General features: G+C 36.3%; 1 protein-coding gene and 1 pseudogene across 1 annotated transcript in view; one reads left to right on the plus strand and one right to left on the minus strand.

Moving 5' to 3' along the window:
* EFCAB5 (EF-hand calcium binding domain 5) overlaps nucleotides 1-21,749 on the minus strand; it is a 165,088-nt gene that overhangs the window by 122,133 nt on the left and 21,206 nt on the right. The window contains exon 4 of the mRNA XM_064582306.1: nucleotides 8,457-9,033. Coding sequence (XP_064438376.1) covers nucleotides 8,457-8,839 — 383 coding nt within the window. The 5' untranslated portion in view covers nucleotides 8,840-9,033. The remainder of the gene's footprint in view (nucleotides 1-8,456; nucleotides 9,034-21,749) is intronic.
* Nucleotides 13,148-13,521, plus strand: LOC129046272 (small ribosomal subunit protein uS10-like; annotated as a pseudogene).

Genomic DNA, 21,749 nt, shown 5'->3' on the forward strand with positions numbered 1-21,749 from the left:
AAAAGCAAAATGACACAAACATAATCTTATCAGTTTTGCAAAATAACATGTAAGAATTAAAATCCACTTCAATTCTTAATATGTCATTCAGAAACTCTGATGAAAAGCAATAAAAGTATAATACATATGTAAAACTTACAAACAACAGTGATATTTTATTTTTCAGACAAGAGGCTACCACTATAAAAATTGTCCCAAATCAGTAAGGAATATCTTCTCTATCTATTGTTCTTAGACCCCACACAGAAACAAATCCCTTTTTATCCAGAGTAGTCAGATGAAAATTTTTTGGACCAGGTTGAGGCAAATGGATACTATAACATCATCATGAGAGGATAAAGTCTTGACAAACCCAAAACTGTATTCATCTTTTTTCTTGAATATAAATAAGAAAAACTCTCATTCCTAATATAAATGGACTTCTCCAAAATTCTCTAATGGATTAAAGATGACACAAATTATATAGTTCAGAGAATTTAAAAGCAAGACCGTTTAGCTAAGATTGCTGTGTATCCAAGCTTTAAGTTAATAGGTATTGGGCTGTTGTAAACATCCCTAGGATTTCTGAATATTCTGCAGATGCTTGACACTGTCTTATGTTGATCTATAGATCTTGAATTTTTTTTTAAGATTTTATTTATTTATTTGAGAGAGAGAGAGAATGAGAGAGAGAAAGCACATGAGAGGGGGGAGGGTCAGAGGGAGAAGCAGACTCCCCGCTGAGCAGGGAGCCCGATGCGGGACTTGATCCCGGGACTCCAGGATCATGACCTGAGCTGAAGGCAGTCGCTTAACCAACTGAGCCACCCAGGTGCCCTATAGATCTTGAATTTTTGCCAGAAAGAGATAAAGCCCTAATCCTGACAAACTAGGCAAACAAAGCATCTTTGATTACTTTCTCTTGCATGAAATTCCTACAACAGTATTGCTCCAATAGAAACCAGGGCTCTGGGACACCTGGCTGGCTCAGTCGCAAGAGCATGTGACTCTTGATTTCGGGGTTGTGTGTTTGAGTCTCACATGGGGTATAGAGATTACTTAAACAAATTAAAAAAAACTAAAAAAGAAAATGAAAGAAAGAAAGAAAGAAAGAAAGAAAGAAAGAAAGAAAGAAAGAAAGAAAGAAAGAAAGAAGGAAGGAAGGAAGGAAGGAAGGAAGGAAGGAAGGAAGGAAGGAAGGAAGGAAGGAAGGAAGGAAGAAAGAAAGAAAGAAAGAAAGAAAGAAAGAAAGAAAGAAAGAAAGAAAGAAAGAAAGAAAGAAAGAAAGAAAGAAAGAAAAGAAAAGAAAGAAAGAAAAACTAGGGCTCTTATCAAGCTTCAAATGACTCTAAATATTCAAACTCCCAATTCAAGAAGTGAGACAAACTAACCGTCTTGTGTCATGTTATTTGCTGGCAATGAAACCTAGACCAGAGTCCTGGTGTGCCTATTACTATTCTTATTACAGATATTGATAAATGCCTACTTTTATGTACTGATTGAGATTTACATATCCCTAATAGGAGGAAGTATATATCAATATATTGATTTACAGCCTTGACATCAGTTCCCAAATTTTAAGTATTTTTGTGGCAGTAGATCTAAATACAAATCTAATTTATTGCTCTGCAAGAACAGACGGTGAACAGAAATGTTCTTTAAGCTATTTATTAAATTTAATGACACTGCTCCCTATTGCTGTTCGAACTTTTCACTAGTACTAAAACTCCTTTAATTTGGTTTCTCTACATAATTGGTTTTGAAGCTTTTTTTTAGGGTGCATAATAACCTCCTGTGGAACTTGTTCTCAATTCATGCCTAAAGGTTCTGATTCAGAAGATCTGAGGAAGAAGCTAGGAATCTGCACTTCTAACCAAGCATACAGGTAATCCTGATGTCATTCGTAGGCAACCACACTCTGAGAAAGACTGTTTCAACTGAAAATTAAAATTCCATGTCCACATATAAAATAGAACAAAAGAAGAGTTCTGTACATATCTCTTACTTTATTCTAGTGGTATATATGTACCTAATTTCAAAAGAATTGTTATTCTAGGGGTGCCTGGGTGGCTCAGTGAAGCGTCTGCCTTCGGTTCAGGTCATGATCCCAGGGTTCTGGGATCAAGCCCCGTATCGGGATCCCGCTCAGCGGGAAGCCTGTTCTCCCTCTCCCACTCCCCCTGCTTGTGTTCCCTCTCTCACGTCTCTCTCTCTCAAATAAATAAATAAAATCTTAAAAAAAAAAAAAAAAAGAATTGCTATTCTAAAGCTTCTAATTAGTTGCTTACCCTATAGGAAGAACACAAAAAGAAATCACAAAGAATTTCAAGTTCTTTTATAAATTTTAGTATAAGTATTCATGCCAGAAGATATTAGAAGGAAAGTATGAAGATTCAGGAAGAGCATCAGACATTCAAAGTATCTTATTTTTGTTTTGTTTTGTTTTGGTTTTTGGTTTTTGGTTTTAAGATCTGGAACAGACCTAGATGTTATCTAGACTAGGGCTTAGGGCCCAAACTGACCTGCTACCTGGTATTATACCGCTCAACAGCTAAGATTGGCTGTTACATTTTAAAATAGTTTTTAAAGGGGCGCCTGGGTGGTTCAGTCGTTAAGCGTCTGCCTTCGGCTCAGGTCATGATCCCAGGGTCCTGGGATCGAGCCCCGCATCGGGATCCCTGCTCCACGGGAAGCCTGCTTCTCCCTCTCCCACTCCCCCTGCTTGTGTTCCCTCTCTTGCTGTGTCTCTCTCTTCAAATAAATAAATAAAATCTCTAAAAAAATAAATAAAATAAAATAGTTTTTAAAAATCAAAATAAGAATAATATTTTGTGGCATGGTAGAAAATCTATGACACATTTCAGTATTCATAAGTAAAATGTTATTAGAACACAGCCATGCTTATTCATTTACATATTGTGTATAACTACTTTTGTAATACAACAGCAAAATTGAGTAGCTGTGACTCAATTTTCCAGGAAAAAAACCTTTAATTTTTATGTAATCAAGTTTAGCAATATTTTCATGATTTTTAGTCATGGTTAAAAAGGCTTTTCTCTGGTAATAAAGGAACTTAATCCCTGGTTTCTCCCAGTTGTTGCATGGTTTCATTTATCATATACACATACTTAGAAGGATATGTTTTATGGACAAAAAATCTGCAAATAAATCTAGTAGCTCTTTTATTGGGATTGTTGGTATTATTATTTTGAAGCTATTATGTAAATTGTAGGATAAGACAAGTAATTGTCAATCTTGTTAGGAGCCAAGATTTTCAGAAAAAAAAAAAAAGAGAGATACAAATATAGAATCAAGGAATTAGGTAAAAAACCTGAAACATTGTATTTGATCTGAAATTATCAATATTTACTCATTTTTTTAAAAAATTAGATTTGTTAGTCCTGAAAGAGCCTAGAAGCAATGATAATACAATATTTATGAGCATTACTAGCTCCCAGATGAGTGATTTCCATCAAAAGGAACTAAGAATCCTTTTTAAAAAATATACAAAGTTTTCAAAGACTAAAGGAGTAAGGTTGGAAGAACACAGGAGCCAAAGTTGGGTCAAGTTGAGGATCAAAAAGAAAGTAATTATAATGGATTAAAATACATTGAATATATATTCAAGATGGCTTCAAGGGTGAATTCTACCGAACATTTAAAGAAGAGTTAAAGAATATCCAATGGGAAAAGGACTATCTCTTCAACAAATGGTGTTGGGAAACCTGGACAGCAACATGCAAAAGAATGAAACTGAACTAAGTTCCTACACCATGCACAAAAACAAACTCAAAATGGATGAAAGACCTAAATGTGAGACCTGAAACCATAAAAATCTTAGAAGAGAGCACAGGCAGTAACTTCTCTGACATTTGCTGTAGCAGCTTCTTTCTAGATATGTCTCCTGAAGCAAGGAAAACAAAAGAAAAAAAATACACTATTGGAACTACATCAAAATAAAAAGCTTCTGCACAGCGAAGGAAATGATCAACATATCTAAAAGGCAACCTACGGAATGGAAGAAGATATTTGCAAATGACATACCCAATAAAGGGTTAGTATCCAAACTACATAAAGAAGTGATACAACTCAATACCCCAAACCCAAATATTTCAATTACAAAATGGGCAGAAGACATGAACAGACATTTCTCCAAAGAAGACATCCAGATGGCCAACAGACACATGAAAAGATGCTCAACATCACCATCATCAGGGAAATGCGAATCAAAACTACAATGAGATATCACCTCACACCCGTCAGAACGGCTAAAATCAACAATACAAGAAACAACAGGTGTTGGCAGGATGTGGAGAAAGGGGAACCCTTGTGCACCATTGGTGGGAATGTAAACTGGAGCAGCAACTGAGGAAAACAGTACGGAGGGTCCTCAAAAAGTTAAAAATAGAACTACCCTATGATCCAGCAATCACGCTACTGGATATTTACCCAAAGAATACAAAAACACTAATTCAAAGGGATGCATGTACCCCAATGTTTATAGCAGCATTATTTAAAATAGCCAAACTATGGAAGCAGCCCAAGTGTCCATCGATAGATGAATGGATAAAGAATATGTGGTATAGGGGTGCCTGGGTGGCTTAGTCATTAAGCATCTGCCTTTGGATCAATCCCAGGGTTCTGGGATTGAGCCCCGCATCGGGCTCCCTGCTCAGTGGGAAGCCTGCTTCTCCCTCTCCCGCTCCCCCTGCTTGTGTTCCCTCTCTTGCTGTGTCTCTCTCTGTCAAATAAATAAATAAAATCTTTAAAAAAAAAAAAGAATACATGGTGTATATACAATGGAATATTCTTCAGCCATAAAAAGGAATGCAATCTTGCTATTTGCAATGACATGGATAGAGCAAGAGAGTATAATGCTAAGCAAAATAAGTCAGAGAAAGACAAATACCATATGATCTCACTCATATGTGGAATTTAAGAAACAAAACAAACGAGCAAAGGAAAAAAGAGAGAGAGACAAACCAAGAAACAGACTCTTAACTATAGAGAACAAACTAATGGTTACCAGAGAGGAGGTAGGTGTGTGGGTGGGGGAAATAGGGGAAGAGGATTAAAGAATACATTTACCACGATGAAATAATAAAATAAAATAAAATAAACTTAAAAAATCATTCTACAATATAGAAATTAGGCACATTTTTCTTTTCTTTTCTTTCTTTCTTTTTTTTTTTTTTTTAGAGTTGTGGGAGGGACAGAGAGAATCTTAAGCAGGCTCCACGCCCAGCGTGGAGCCCAAGGCCAGGCTTGATCTCAGGACCCTGAGATCATGACTCGAGCCAAAATCAAGAGTCAGACACTTAACTAACTGAGCCACCCAGGCATCCAGCACATTTTTTCTAATGTAATAAAATATATATTTTTCAGATCCAAATAAAGTAGAGTTATGGTATTAATATATAGTTTTTAAAAACTGCTCATGATGAGGCAATAATACAAGAAATCATCCCTACTAAAGTCATAAACAAGACAGGGATGTCCATATCATCACAATTATTTAACATTCTATTGGAATAGCCAGCCAATGTAACTAGGTAAGAGGAAGATATTGCAAGCATTAAAATTGAAAATGAATAAGGAAAACTCCTATTACTTGCAGATAATAAGGTTTCCTTGCTAGAAAATCTAAATAATCAACTAAAATTTTTCTATAAACAGGGGCACCTTGGTGGCTCAGTTGGTTAAGCATCCAACTCTTGGTTTTGGCTCAGGTCATGATCTCACGGTTGTGGATCAAGCCCCATGTTGGGCACCACACTCAGTGAGGAATCTGCTTCCTTCTGCCCCTCCCCATTCATATGCATGCTCTCTCTCTTTCTCTCTCAAATAAATAAATAAATCTTTTAATAAAAATAAAAAATAAACTTTTTCTATTAATGATGGAACTCAGTAAGGTAGCAGAGTACAAAAATTTACAGAAATTAATAGCTTTCATGTATTCAAACTACATATAGATAGAAAATGTAATGAAAGAAGAAAGTCCCATTTACAATGGCAATAAAAAAATAATAAAATACCTAGTAATACACCTAACAAGAGATGCAAGCTTAAATGAAAAAAACTTTACGACAACAATGATCGATACAAAATAAGAGGAATAAATGGAAAGACATGTGTTCTCAGATAGAAACACTTGTCATTAAAGATGTTGATTTTCCCTAAGTTAAAAAATAAATTTAAACGGAGTTCAATAAAAATTCCTACAAGGTTTGTTTTGTTGTTCTCCTTTATTTTTCAAGTAGATGAATCAATCCTAAAGTTCATATTAAAAAGCAAAAACACGGGGCTCCTGGGTGGCTTAGTTGGTTAAGCGTCTGCCTTCAGCTCAGGTCATGATCCTGGGGTCCTGGAATCAAGTCCCCTGTAGGACTTCCTGCTCAGCGGGGAGTCTGCTTCACCCTCTCCCTCTGTATGCATGTTCTCTCTCTCAAGTAAATAAATAAAATCTTAAAAAAAAAAAAGAAGTAAAAACACCAGAATAAAAGAGTAAATAGTGAGGACCAGCACAGTCAGAATTATTGAAATACAGATTTTCCTCAACTTATGATAGGGGTACGCTCCAATAAACCCATCATAAATTGAAAATATCCTAAGTAGAAAAAGAATTTAATACACCCAACCTACCCAACATCATAGTTCTGTCGAGCCCACTTTAAATGTGTTCAGAACACTTAAGTTAGTTTACAGTTGAGCAAAATCATCTAACAAACACCTATTTATAAAGTGTAGACTATCTCATGTAACTGACTGAAAACTACTGAAAGTGAAAAACAGAATGGTTATATGTGTACAGAATCGTTTTAAGGGTATGGGTTATTTACCTTCATGACTGTGTGGCTGACTGGGAGCTGTGGTTCATTGCCACTGCCCAGCATCACAGGAGAGCATCATACTGCATATTGCTAGTCCAGGAAAAGATCAAAATTCAAAATTCAAAGTATGATTTCTACTGAACACATACCACTTCCACACCAACATAAAGTCAAAAAATCAGTAAGTGGATGAAGGGGGGGAAATCGGAGGGGGAGATGAACCATGAGAGACGATGGACTCTGAGAAACAAACTGAGGGTTCTAGAGGGGAGGGGGGTGGGAGGATGGGTTAGCCTGGTGATGGGTATTAAAGAGGCCACGCTCTGCATGGAGCACTGGGTGTTATGCACAAACAATGAATCATGGAACACTACATCAAAAACTAATGATGTAATGTATGGTGATTAACATAACATAATTTAAAAAAAGTCTCAGTGACTAAAGCAGCACAGTGTGGTGCATGAACAGGGAGATAATCAATGGGATAGGAAAGAAAAATGCAGAAATACACTCCAAAATATATAGGAATTTAGTAATAAGGTTTCAAGCAGTGGGGCAAAATAGACTATTTGACAACTGTCGTTGGGATCACCATATAGACATTTTTGAAAAGGAAAAAGTTGGATTCGTATTTTATATCTTACGCTAGGATAAATTCCAAATGGATCAATACTTAAAATGGGAATTAAAATAATAAAAATTTCAGAAAAAAAACATGGGAGGATTCTTTTACTACCTGAAAATAACAATGGCTTGAAATCCAGAAGTCATAAAATGAAAGTAAATAAATTCAACCACATAGAAATAAAGTATCTTCTGCATGACAAGATATAAATAGCAAGTAAAAAACAGAAGAAAATATTTGTAACTCAGTCAGATGGTCTTATATATAAAAATAAGAAAATTTAGAATCTATATTTGCATTTGCTTCTGTATGTATAAAGAAACTGGAAAAATTCACTGAAAATGAAGAACAGTCATTGTTTATGGCAGAGGTGGAGTACTGGGTAGATGAAGGATAAGAATGGGAGAGGAACTTTTCATTGTATAACTCCTTATACGTTTTGACTTTTGAACCAAGTGAATATATTGCCTATCTGAAAAGTTAAATTTTCAGAAAGTCTCTACTCTTATATAGCTTACTTTCCAGTGCAGGGAGACAGATAATAAGTGAATAAATATACACTTTGGATCATAGTGAGATAACTAAATCCATGAATTCAAGGACCTTGTTTAATATGCTTCATTAATCTTCATAGTGCCTTTTATTTTATTTATTTTATTTTTATTTTTTTAAAGATTTTATTTATTTATTTGAGACAGAGAGAATGAGAGAGACAGAGAGCATGAGAGGGAGGAGGGTCAGAGGGAGAAGCAGACTCCTCGCTGCGCAGGGAGCCCGATGCGGGCCTCGATCCCAGGACTCCAGGATCATGACCTGAGCCGAGGGCAGTCGCCCAACCAACTGAGCCACCCAGGCGCCCTTCATAGTGCCTTTTAAATAGTGAAACACATACTAGCAGCTCAATAAATACTTTCTGAATAATTACAAAATTATTGAAGTCCTGTTTGTATGATTATGTCATTGTTCTACTTGCTTTCAATATAAGGACCTAGATCATCAATTCAAAATATAAAAAATTGTACCTGTTGCCAGTAGTGTCGGGAACATGTATCTTCAGGGCTTCTGTGACATCCCTCATCACCCTTTGATAACCAGACATTCCTGAGTCTTTGATATAATAAGGATTGTTTCTCATTAAGTATTCCCCCAAATGATTAATTGGGTTAAACTTGGTTGTATTATCAACCTCTGCCCGAAGCTTCTTCTTTTCCACTTGCATTAACATTTTTTCCACTCCAGGAACTAAGGTAGGCAGAAGTTTGTCAAGCAAATATGCACGAGTGTTCAGTGTCATGTTTTCAGCATTAAACCACTCTTTGGCCAAATTATCCCTAGAGAGTTTTTTTTCAGCCTTTTTTTCTAGTTCTTTCTTCAGATTGTCCTTATCTATTATTTTCTGCTGCATTGCCTGGGCTCTTGCTTCCAATCTTTCGAAAAAATTTTTCTTCCATGGCTGTTCTAGCTTTGAGTTCAGTGCAGTTGGATCTAAATTGAAAATCACTTTTGCAGGTTTTCTAACCACCAAAGTCTTTGAGACTCTAGTGTTAGAGTCCTTTATTGAACAAATTGAGGTTTTTGTCTGCTCTTCCAGGTGTATTTCTGAGGAGGAAAAAAAGTGCAATGTAAGAAATATTAGAAGTAGATTTTAATCTATGTTACTTTAGAATATTATTAGAAAAAAAGTTTTTTATATCCATTTACATGGTGTATTCAAACACAGCTGAAAGTAACAGAAAATCAGATAACAGTGACTTTCACCCTAAGGACATTGATTGTTGACTTAATCAGAAGTCATTCAGCAGCTCACTGTTTTTCATTAAGTACCTAGCCTGTTTCTATTGTTCTTTATTCATTTTTTGTGCTTGTACCTGAGGATTATAAGGTAGCTATTGCAGCTCCCAGCATCACTTCCTTCCAGGAAAAGAGAATTGAGAACAAATGGGTTTTCTCTTCTTGTGGTTCTACTTTATTATATAAGAAGAGAATGTCCCAGACTCCCTGCTCCAAAATTTTCCTTTACATTTCATTGGCCTTATTAAGTTGCATGTGTATCCCTAGACCAATAACTGGTCAAGGAAAAAGGGATTTTTTATTTTTAAAGATTTTATTTATTTGACAGAGAGAGAGATAGCGAGAACAGGAACACAAGCAGGGGGAGTGGGAGAGGGAGAAGCAGGCTTCCTGCTGAGCGGGGAGCCCGATGCGGGGCTCGATCCCAGGACCCTGGGATCACGACCTGAGCCAAAGGCAGACGCTTAACGACTGAGCCACCCAGGCGCCCAGAAAAAGGGATTATTATGAATAGTTTTGACTAATTATAATTTATTCCTTCATGCCAGGGTTTAGAATAAGTTCCTGACATCAAGTGATTTCTATCTGCTGCAAAATTGAGGCTCAGTTGGCAGACAAAAAGGTGAGGAAATGTCTGCTGAGTAGGCAGTGAAGAGACTCTACCACACATATATATTTAAATATATTTCTTTCCACTCTCATATTTCCAGTCTCTTTCAGGTTTTCATTTTAAAAATGCAGTATTGAGATATTAGACCAAGATAGTGGAGTGAGAACAGGCACTTATATTCCCTACCTATCAAAATCTCTATAAATGACAAAAAAGGGTGTGTGTGTGTGTGGTGTTAACATAAACATAAGAAAACTGGCAATCATGAAAGGGGTCTTCAGTAGTCAGAAATTTTGAAGGTCTCTGAAAAATGCAAGGAAGGTAGAATTAGATGATTGAGGAAACTATAGGACTAAAAAAATACAGGAGAAGATCACTATGAAATTTGGGAGCAGCTTTGAGGCACCCCAAGTTTAAAGGATGTACATGTGGGTAGCAGAGGAATGATTGATCATTTGTGTACCTTCATCCCCATTTGAGCTAAACATTAGGCATCAGAGGTGTTCACCCCACACTGAGACAAGAGGGTTTGGGCTAGAGAGGCAGGGTAATGCCTCCACACAAAGAGAAAATGAATTGCTGACAGACTTCACTGTCTGTACACCTTATGCCTCCTCCATAATCACTGGCAGCAATGTACAGAAAATAGAAACTCCAGCTACAGAAAAGCAAACAGGGATTCCCAAATGCAAATATAAGTACACATAAAAGTATCACTAAATATTTAAAGAAAACTACCTCCATGACTAAATCCAACAAATACAATAATTAATATTACCCAAGGAAATACCATTAATAAATGCAAGGAGTCTCCAAAAGAATTGTAATTAATATCCTCAGAGCAGAGAAGTCAGAAGAAATAAAAAGAATGTTATGAATGTTATTTAAAAATACAATTAAGAGATCTTGGACACCTAGTGCTCAGATCTTGATTTCTAGTATCATTCTCCAATTTTTAAAAATCAGGACACACTGTTGGAGAAATGACTGATTCTAGGACTGGAGAAGGAAATACTAAATGAGGCTAGAGTATCTTGTAGTGCCAGAAAGTAAAGAAGTGCTCGAAAACAAACAGACAGACAGATAAACACTACAATGATTGGGGTATGGCAAAGGCACACAGCAGCTAACTGAAAGAGCTCTTAACAGCCAAAGGTGGAACAATTTGAGCAATGTAATAAAATAGTATTGGATTCTAAACCAAGTATAAAATAAATATCCCTAAGTCTTTACTGATATATGCAAATAAATGGGGGGAAAACAGACAAATCTCCTGGGCAGAAGTATTCCAAATAATTTAGGTAGATACTCTGCCTTCCAGGAGGTAGAGCATAATAACTCTTCTTCTTTTTTTTTTTTTTAAGATTTATTTTATTTTTGTTATATATTTTTAAAAGATTTTTATTTATTTATTTGACACAGAGAGAGAGACAGTGAGAAAGGGAACACAAGCAGGGGGAGTGGTAGAGGGAGAAGCAGACTCCCTGCTGAGCAGGAAGCCCCACATGGGGCTTGATCCCAGGACCCTGGGATCATGACCTGAGCTGAAGGCAGATGCTTAACAACTGAGCCACCCAGGCACCCCTTATTTATTTGAAAGAGAGAGAGAAAGGGGAGGAGGGGTGAGGGAGAGAGAGAATCTGGAGCAGACTCCTGGCTGAGCACAGAGCCCAACACGGGGCTTCATCCCACAACCCTGAGATCATGACTTGAGCCAAAACCAAGAGTCAGATGCTTAACTGACTGAGCCACCCAGGTGCCCTAAGTCTCTTCCTCTTAATTATAGGCTGTGCACAGTGACTTCTTCCCAAAAGTACAATATGGAAAAGGGGGAAAAATAATAACTTTTCAGTGGACAAACCTGACAAAAACTATCTCAGCCAGATGATCAAGATTAATTAACATCAACAATGGAAAGTCATGTTGATAGCATATATAGTATGCTAGACAGGATATAAGAACAGCACTTAACATCTGTAGTCTTACTCCCCAAAATCCATAACCCCATCTAATCATAATTTCAAGATGAGACAAATCCCAATTAAGGACATTCTACAAAAATACCTGGTAACACTGCCTAGCATTGTCAAGGTCATCAAAAACAAGGAAATCTTAGAAACTGTCAGAGAAAAGAAAACTCTAAACAGACATGGCAATTAAATATAAAATGGTATCCTGGAACAGTAAGAGGACACTAGATAAAAACTAAGGAAATCTGGGGTGCCTCGGTGGCTCAGCTGGTTAAGCGACTGACTCTTGGTTTCAGCTGAGATTGTGATTTCAGGGTCATGAGATGGAGTCCCATGTCGGGCTCCACTCTCAGTGTGGACTCGGCTTGAGATTCTCTCTCCCTCTCCCTATCTCCACTCTCTGCCCCTCCCTCCACTTGTGAGCTCTCTTGTTCTCGTAAATAAAATCTTAAAAAAACAAAACAAAGGAAATCTGGATAAAATACTTTAGCCCATATAGCTCATTAATTGTGACAAATGTACCACACTAATACAAGGTATTAATAATAGGCATAACTGGATGTGGGATAAAGAGGAACTCTATTATTTTCATAATGTTTTTGTAAATTTGGAAGTATTCTAAAAATAAAAGTTTATTTTATTTTATTTATTTTTTTTAAATAAAAGTTTATTTTAAAAAAGAAACTCAAGAAACCAAAAAAGAAAGAGAGAAATCCCTTGGAAATGAAAAAGAATTATTGCCGTCAACAAAACCATCAATTACATTGCCTTGAAGATCAGAAAATACTGAACAACTAACCAGCAAGCTGGAAGACCAGGCCAAAGCAGATAAAAAGGGCAAAGGAAACAAGAGAATGGAGGATAGATCCAGAACTTTTAATATTCATCTTATACAAATGTTAAATGGAGTGAACCAAGAGTGTAGACGTAAGGAAATATTCGAAGAGATAATGCAAGAAAATCTTTTAGTATTGAAGAAAGATACAAATCTTGAGCTTTAAAAGGCTTACCAAATGCACTTTCTGTTTGGGATGATGAAAAACTTCTGGAACTAGACAGTGGTGGTGGTTGAACAACATTGTGAATTTACTTAATGACACTGAATTGTGCACTTCAACATAGTTTAAATGGTAAATTGTATATTATGTGCATTTTCCACAATTTTTTAAAAAAAGAACCAAATAACTAATGCAAGATACATGATTAAAATACAAAAAAAATAGTTCTTTAAGGAAGATGAGGTCAGACCTATAGCAGAGCTCTGGACACACACCTCCAGCTCCTGACTCACCACTGTTCACTTTCTTGGAGGAACAAGTCCGTCAGAAAGCTTGCCTCGTCCATGGCTTTTAAGGACACCAGGAAGACACCCATGGAACAAGAGGTGGTGATTCACCAAATTAGAATTACTCTAACCAACCACAATGTAAAATCTTTGGAGAAAGTATGTGCTGCCTTACTTGATCAGAGGCAAAAAAGTAAAGAATCGCAAAGTGAAAGGACCAGTTTGGATGCCTACCAAGACTCTGAGAATCAATATAAGAAAAACTCCTTGCAGTGAAGGTTCCAAGACTTAGGGATCATTTTCAGATAAGGATCCACAAGCGACTCATTGATTTGCACAGTCCTTCTGAGATTGTTAAGCACATTACTTCCATCAGTATTGAGCCAAAAGTTGAGGTTGAAGTCTTGCAGATGCTTAAATCAACCTTTTAAATAAATTGATTATCAGGACACCTGGGTGGCTCAGTCGGTTGAGCCGCTGCCTTCGGCTGGGGTCATGATCCCAGCATCCTGGGATGAGCCCCATGTCTGGCTCCCTGATCAGTGGGGAGCCTGCTTCTTCCTCTGCCTGCAGCTCCTCCTGCTTGTGCTCTCTCTCTCTGACAAATAAATAAAATAAAATAAAATAAAAAGTAAATAGATTATCAGTTGTTAAAAAAATCTAACTATATATAGAGAGATATCCTAGTTATTAGCAATAACTGATTAAAAATATAATTTTTCAAAGTTTCTTTCTATAATAGCAACAAAATTGGAAAAGATCTAGAGATAAACCAAACAAAAATGTGTTAAGACCAATATGGAAAAAACCATAAAACTTTTGGTACTGGCAGAAGGGTAGACATATGTAAATGTAATAGAATTGAAACTACAGAACTAAACCCATATATCCATGACCAACTAATTTTTGACAAAAGTGCCAAGATCATTCAATGGGGAAAAAATTGTCTCTTCAGCAAATGGTGCTATAAAAACTGGATATCCACATGGGAAAAAATGAAGTTGGACTTCTACCTCACATCATAGACAAAAATTAACTATCTCTAATAGACATATAGAAACACTCTACCCAACAACAATAGAATTCACATTCTTCTCAAATGCACATGGGATATCCTTCAGATAGATCATATGTTAGGCCACAAAATAAATCTCAATAAATTTGAAAACATAGATATCACATAAAGTATCTTGTTGACCAAAACAGGATGAAGTTAGAAATCAGTAACAAGAAAAACTGGAAAATTCACAAATCTGTGATACTTTAAACACACACGCACTCTTTTTTTTTTAAAGATTTTATTTATTTGACAGAGAGAGACACAGCGAGAGAGGGAACACAAGCAGGGGGAGTGGGAGAGGGAGAAGCAGGCTTCCTGCAGAGCAGGGAGCCCAATGTGGGGCTCGATCCCAGGACCCTGGGATCATGACCCAAGCCGAAGGCAGACGCTTAACGACTGAGCCACCCAGGCGCCCCTAAACACACACACTCTTAAACACCAATGAACCAAAGAAGAAATCATAAGGGAAATAGAAAATTCTTAGAGATGAATGAAAATGAAAATACAACATACTGAAACTTATGGGATACTGTGAAAGTAGTGCTCAGAAGGAAACTTAGAGCCATGACTACATTAAAAAAAGAAGACCTCAAATCAATAACTAACTTCACATCTTTTTTTAAAGATTTATTTATTTATTTATTTATTTATTTATTTATTTATTTATTTAAGAGAAAGAGTGCACGGGAAGGCATGCACATACATGAGCGAGTTGGGGGAGGGGCAGAGGAAGAGACTCCCCAAGCAGACTCCCTGCTGAGCTTGGAGCCCAGCTCACAACTCATGAGATCATGACCTGAGTCAAACCCAAGAGTCCGAGGCTCCACTGACTGAGCTACCCAGGTGCTGCAAACCTAACTTCACATCTTAATGCACTAAAAAAAGAAGAGCAAAATAAACTCAGAACTGAAGCAGAAGGAAGGCAGCAGAAGGAAGGAAATAATAAAGATTAGAATGGAGATAAACAAAATAGAGAATAGAAAAAAAGTAGAGAAAATCAATAAAATCAAAAGTTAGTTTTTTAAAAAGGTCAACTAATTGACAAACCTTTAGCTAGACTGGCAAAGAAAAAGAAAAGATATGAATAACTAAAATAAGAAATGAAAGTGAGAACATTACCACCAGTCTCACAGAGATAAAAAGAATAACCTAGAATAAGTGGACGAATTCCTTGAAACACAAAAATTATCTAAACTGACTCAAAAAGAAACAGAAAATCTCAACAGACCTATAGTAAGTAAAGAGATTGAATCAGTAATCAAAATCCTCCCAGCAAAGAAAAGTCCTGGACTGGATGGCGTCAACAGTGCAATCAAACATTTAAAGAATTAAAATCAGGGGTCCCTGGCTGGCTCAGTCAGGAGTATGGAGTGTGTGATTCTTGGTCTCTGGGTTGTGAGCTTGAGCCCCACGTTGGGTGTACAGATTACTTAAAAAATATATATATATATTTTTTTAAATAAAATAAACATAAAATCAAATCAAATCAATCCTTACCAAGCTCTTCCCAAAGAATTGAAGGGGACAGAATGGTTTCTAACTCATTCTATGAGGCCAGCATTATTCTGATACCAAAAGCAGATAAAGACACCACAAGAAAATTCCAGACCAATATTCTTTTTGAATACAGATGCAAAAATCCTCAACAAGATATTAGCAAATCAAATCCAAGAGCATAGTCATAGGATTATTTACCATGATCAAGTGAGATTTATCCCAGAAATGCAATTGTGATCCAACATAAGACAATCAATCAGGGTAATTAATCACATTAATACAATGAAGGAAAAAAAACACATAATCACCTCAACTGATGTAGAAAAGGTATTTGACAGAATCCAACACCATTTCATGATTTTAAAAAAAACCTCCTCAGAAAACTAGAAACAGAGAGGAAATTCCTCAGAATGATAAATGATATTTATTTAAAACCCCAGTTAACATCATACTTAGTGGTGAAAGACTGAAAACTTTCCCCTTAAGATTAGAAAAAAGACAAGGATACACACTTTTTAAATTTTAATTTAATTTTATTATGTTATGTTAATCACCATACATTACATCATTAGTTTTTGATGCAGTGTTCCATGACTCGTTTGCATATAAAACCCAGTGCTCTATTCAATACTTGCCCTCTTTAATACCCATCACCAGGCTAACCCATCCCCCCCCAGAACCTTCAGCTTGTTTCTCAGAGTTCATAGTCTCTCATGGTTCGTCTCCCCCTCTGATTTGCCTCCCTTCATTTTTCCTGTCCTACTATCTTTTTTTTTTTTTTTTTAACATATAATATATTACTCGTTTCAGAGGTACAGGTCTGTGATTCAACAGTCTTATACAATTCCCAGCACTCACCATAGCACATACCCTCCCCAATGTCTATCACCCAGCCACCCCATCCCTTCCACCCCTGACTACTCCAGCAACCCTCAGTTTGTTTCCTGAGACTAAGAATTCCTCATACCAGTGAGATCATATGAAACATGTCTTTCTCTGATTGACTTATTTCACTTAGCATAATACCCTCTAGTTCTATCCACGTCATTGCAAATGGCAAGATTTCATTCCTTTTGATGGCTGCATAATATTCCATTGTATATATATATACCACATCTTTTTTATCCATTCATCTGTTGATGAACATCTTGGCTCTTCCCATAGTTTGGCTATTGTGGACATTGCTGCTATAAACATCGGGGTGCACGTACCCCTTCAGATCACTACATTTGTTATCTTTGGGGTAGTGCAATTGCTGGGTCGTAGGGTAGCTCTATTTTCAACTTTTTGAGGAACCTCCATACTGTTTTCCAGAGTGGCTGCACCAGCTTGCATTCCCACCAACAGTGTAGGAGGGTTCCCCTTTCTCTGCATCCTCGCCAACATCTGTCATTTCCTGACTTGTTAATTTTAGCCATTCTGACTGGTGTGAGGTGGTATCTCACTGAGGTTTTGATTTGGATTTCCCTGATGCCGAGCGATATTGAGCACTTTTTCATGTGTCTGTTGGCCATTTGGATGTCTTCTTTGGAAAAATGTCTGTTCATGTCTTCTGCCCATTTCTTGATTGGATTCTTTGTTCTTTGGGTGTTGAGTTTGATAAGTTCTTTATAGATTTTGGATACTAGCCCTTTATCTGATATGTCATTTGCAAATATCTTCTCCCATTCTGTTGGTTGTCTTTTGCTTTTGTTGACTGTTTCCTTTGTTGTGCAAAAGCTTTTTATCTTGATGAAGTCCCAATAGTTCATTTTTGCCCTTGCTTCCCTTGCCTTTGGCGATGTTTCTAGGAAGAAGCTGCTGTGGCTGAGGTCGAAGAGGTTGCTGCCTGTGTTCTCCTTTAGGATTTTGATGGACTCCTGTCTCACATTGAGGTCTTTCAACCATTTGGAGTCTATTTTTGTGTGTGGTGTAAGGAAATGGTCCAGTTTCATTCTTCTGCATGTGACTGTCCAATTTTCCCAACGCCATTTGTTGAAGAGACTGTCTTTTTTTCCACTGGACATTCTTTCCTCCTTTGTCGAAGATTAGTTGACCATAGAGTTGAGGGTCCATTTCTGGGCTCTCTATTCTGTTCCATTGATCTATGTGTCTGTTTTTGTGCCAGTACCATACTGTCTTGATGATTAAAGCTTTGTAATAGAACTTGAAGTCCGGAATTGTGATGCCACCAGCTTTGCTTTTCCTTTTCAACATTCCTCTGGCTATGCGGGGTCTTTTCTGATTCCATATGAATTTTAGGATTATTTGTTCCATTTCTTTGAAAAATCTTGATGGTATTTTGATAGGGATTGCATTAAATGTGTAGATTGCTCTAGGTAGCATTGACATCTTCACAATATTTGTTCTTCCAGTCCATGAGCATGGAGTGTTTTTCCATTTCTTTGTGTCTTCCTCAATTTCTTTCATGAGTATTTTATAGTTTTTGGAGTACAGATTCATTGCCTCTTTGGTTAGATTTATTCCTAGGTATCTTACAGTTTTGGGTGCAGTTGTAAATGGGATCGACTCCTTAATTTCTCTTTCTTCTGTCTTGTTGTTGGTGTATAGGAATGCCACTGACTTCTGTGCATTGATTTTATATCCTGCCACTTTACTGAATTCCTGTATGAGTTCTAGCAGTTTTGGGGTGGAGTCTTTGGGGTTTTCCACATAAAGTATCATATCATCTGCAAAGAGTGAGAGCTTGACTTCTTCTTTGCCGATTTGGATGCCTTTTATTTCTTTTTGTTGTCTGATTGCTGTGGCTAGGACTTCTAATACTATGTTGAATAGCAGTGGTGATAGTGGACATCCCTGCTGCGTTCCTGACCTTAGGGGGAAAGCTCTCAGTTTTTCCCCATTGAGAATGATATTCACTGTGGGTTTTTCATAGATGGCTTTTATGATATTGAGGTATGTACCCTCTATCCCTATACTCCACACTTTCACAGCTATTATTCAACATTGTATTGGAAGTTCTAGCCATAAATATTAGAAAAGAAAAAGACATTAAAAAGCATCCAAATCAGAAAAAAAAAACCCTATATTTATAGGTGACATATCCTATATATAGAATATCTTGAATAACTCACAAGAAAGCTACTAGAGCTAATAAATGAATTCAGCAAAGTTGCAGGATACAACACCAACAGACAAAGTCAGTTGTGTTTCTGTACAACAGCAATGAACAACCCCAAAAGGACATTAGGAAAGCAATTCCATTTTCAATAGCACCTAACAGAATTTCTTAGGAATAAATCTAACCAAGGAGATGAAAGGCTTAAATGCTGAAAACTACAAACTATGCTGAAAAAAATTAAAGAAGACATAAATAAATGAGAAGAATCCTGTGTTCATGGATAGGAAGACTTAACATTGTAAAGATGTAACTACTACTCAAAGGGATCTATAGATTCAATGCAATTTTATCAAAATTCCAACAGTCTCTTTCACAGAAATGGATAAACTGATTCTTGCTTTCATATGGAATTGCAAAGGACTCTGAATAGCTAAAACAATCTTGAAAAAGAATAAACTTGGAAGATTCACATTATCCAATTTTGAAACTTACTACAAAGTTAAGCGAAAGTAATTAAAACAGTACGGTGGAGACAATAAGGACAGACATAGACCAACTGAATAGAATAGACAGCCCAGAAATAAATCTACACATATATATTTATGTATGTATGTAAGTATATATGTTAATATGTATACATATATCTTTTTTTCAATAGGGTGCCAAGTCTATTCAATGGGAGAAGAATATTTTTTTTAACAGATGGTACTAGGACAATTGGATATCCCATGCAAATGAATTGGAAACCTGGACCTTTATACCACATGCAAAAATGAACAAAAATTTAATGAAAATTTGAATTTAAGAGCTAAAATTATAAAACTCTCAGATGAAAACTTGGGGAAAATCCTTATGACATTGGATTTGGCAATGACTTCCTGGAGATGACATCAAAAGCACAGGAAACAAAAGAAAAAATAGATAAACTGAATCTCATCAAAATTAGGAACTTTTGCACATCAAAGGGTAGAACAAGAACCTGAAAAGACAATCTACTGAATGAGAGAAAATATTTGCAAGTCATATATCTGATAGGGAATTAGTGTTCCTTATCAGAACATAAAAAACTTCTAAAACCCATAATAATAACAACAAACAACACAATTCAAAAATAGACAAAGGACTTTAAGAGACATTACTTCAAAGAAGCTATACAAATGGCCAATAAGCATATAAAAAGTGCTCAATATCATTTGTCATTAGGGAAATGCAAATCAAAACCACAATGAGATATCACTTCACTCTTACTAGGATGGTTATAAAAATTAAGATAAAAATAAAATAAGATGGGCAGGAATGTGGAGAAATTGGAACTCTGGTGCATTGCTGGTGAGAATGTAAAATGATGCAGCCACTGTGAAAGAGTTTGGTAGTTTCTCAAAAGGTTTAAACATAGAATTACATATAACTAAACAATTCCACTCTTAAGTATATATCCACAAAAATTGAAAGCAGATATTTGAACAGATATTTTTACACCAGTGTTCATAGCAACATTAGTCACAATAGGCAAAAAGTGGAAACAACCCAACATACATCAACAGATGAATGGTTGAACAAAATATGGTATATACATACAGTGGAATATCATTCAGCCATTAAAAATGAATAAAATTTGATATATGCTACAACATGGATGGACCTGGAAAATATTATGTTTACTGAAATAAGCCAGACACCCAAGGAAAAATACTGTAGCTAGAGTATGTAAATTCATAGAGATAGAAAGTGAAATAGAGATCACTACGAATTGGGGGAAGTAGAGAAGGGGAATTTATTGTTTAATGGGTACAGAGTTTTTGTTGGGGATAGTGGAAATGTCTTCAATATAGATAGTGCTAATGATTATTACAACATTGTGAATATATTTAATGTCACTGAATTGTACACTCACAAGTAGTTAAAATGAAAAATATTATATATATTTTACCACATTAAAAAAAGAGAGAGAGAGCATCACCACAATTCCAGAATCCCCCTCGTGCTACCTCTCCAGTCATAAACTCCCTCCAAAGTTAACACTAACATTCCTTCCTTCTTCCCTTCCTTCCCTCCTCTCTCTCTCCCCCTTCTTCCTCTCTCCCTTCTTTTCTTCCTTCCTTTCTTTCTTTGGTAACACTTCCTCAGTTTCCAACACTATAGATTAATTTTGCCTGTTTTTGAACTTCGTATTAATGGACTCATACAGCATGTGCTCTATTGTATCTGGTTTTGCCCAATAATTTAACTGCTTTTATCCACATTGCATGGCAGTAATTGCTATTCATTGCTGAATAGTATTCTATTGTATGAATATACTATAATTCTTTAATTCGTTCTATTGATGATAGACATTTGAATAGTTTCCAAATTTGACTAGAACAAAAAGAAGTTGCCATAATCATTCTCCACATGTCTTTTGGTAGACATATAGATTCATTTCTCTAGGAGCATAAATGCTGATAATGGGGTACGTTTAGCTTTATAAATAGTGCCAAACAGTTTTCTGAAGTTCTACCAATTTAGATTCCCACAAGCACTGTATGAAAATTCCTATATTCCATCCTTGTCAACATTTGGCACTGTCTGTTTTTTAAGTTATTCTGCTGAATACATAATTTTATCTCGTGATTTTAATTTGAATTTCTCTGGTGACTCATGAACTAGAACACATTTTCCTCTATTTATAGGCTATTTCAATGTTCTCTTTGATGAAGTTTCTGTTCAGATCTATTGTCCATTCTTCTGTTGAGTTGTCTGTCTTATTGATTTGTAGGAGTTTTCTATATAGTCAGATAAAAACCTTTGATGAAAAAAGGTATTGTAAATATCTTTTCTCATACCTTGCTTGACTTTTCACTCTCTTCTTCTTCTTTTTTTTAAAGATTTATTTATTCATTTGAGAGAGAGAGAATGAGAGAGAAAGCATGAGAGGGGAGAGGGTCAGAGGGAGAAGCAGACACCACCCACACACTGAGCAGGGAGCCTAATGCGGGACTCGATCCTGGGACTCCAGAATCATGACCTGAACCAAAGGCAGCTGCTCAACCAACTGAGCCACC

Source organism: Mirounga angustirostris, unplaced genomic scaffold (genome assembly GCF_029215605.1).
Source record: "Mirounga angustirostris isolate CCGP_5_RB_7025 unplaced genomic scaffold, mMirAng1.0.hap1 SCAF_17, whole genome shotgun sequence".
NCBI lineage: Eukaryota > Metazoa > Chordata > Mammalia > Carnivora > Phocidae > Mirounga > Mirounga angustirostris.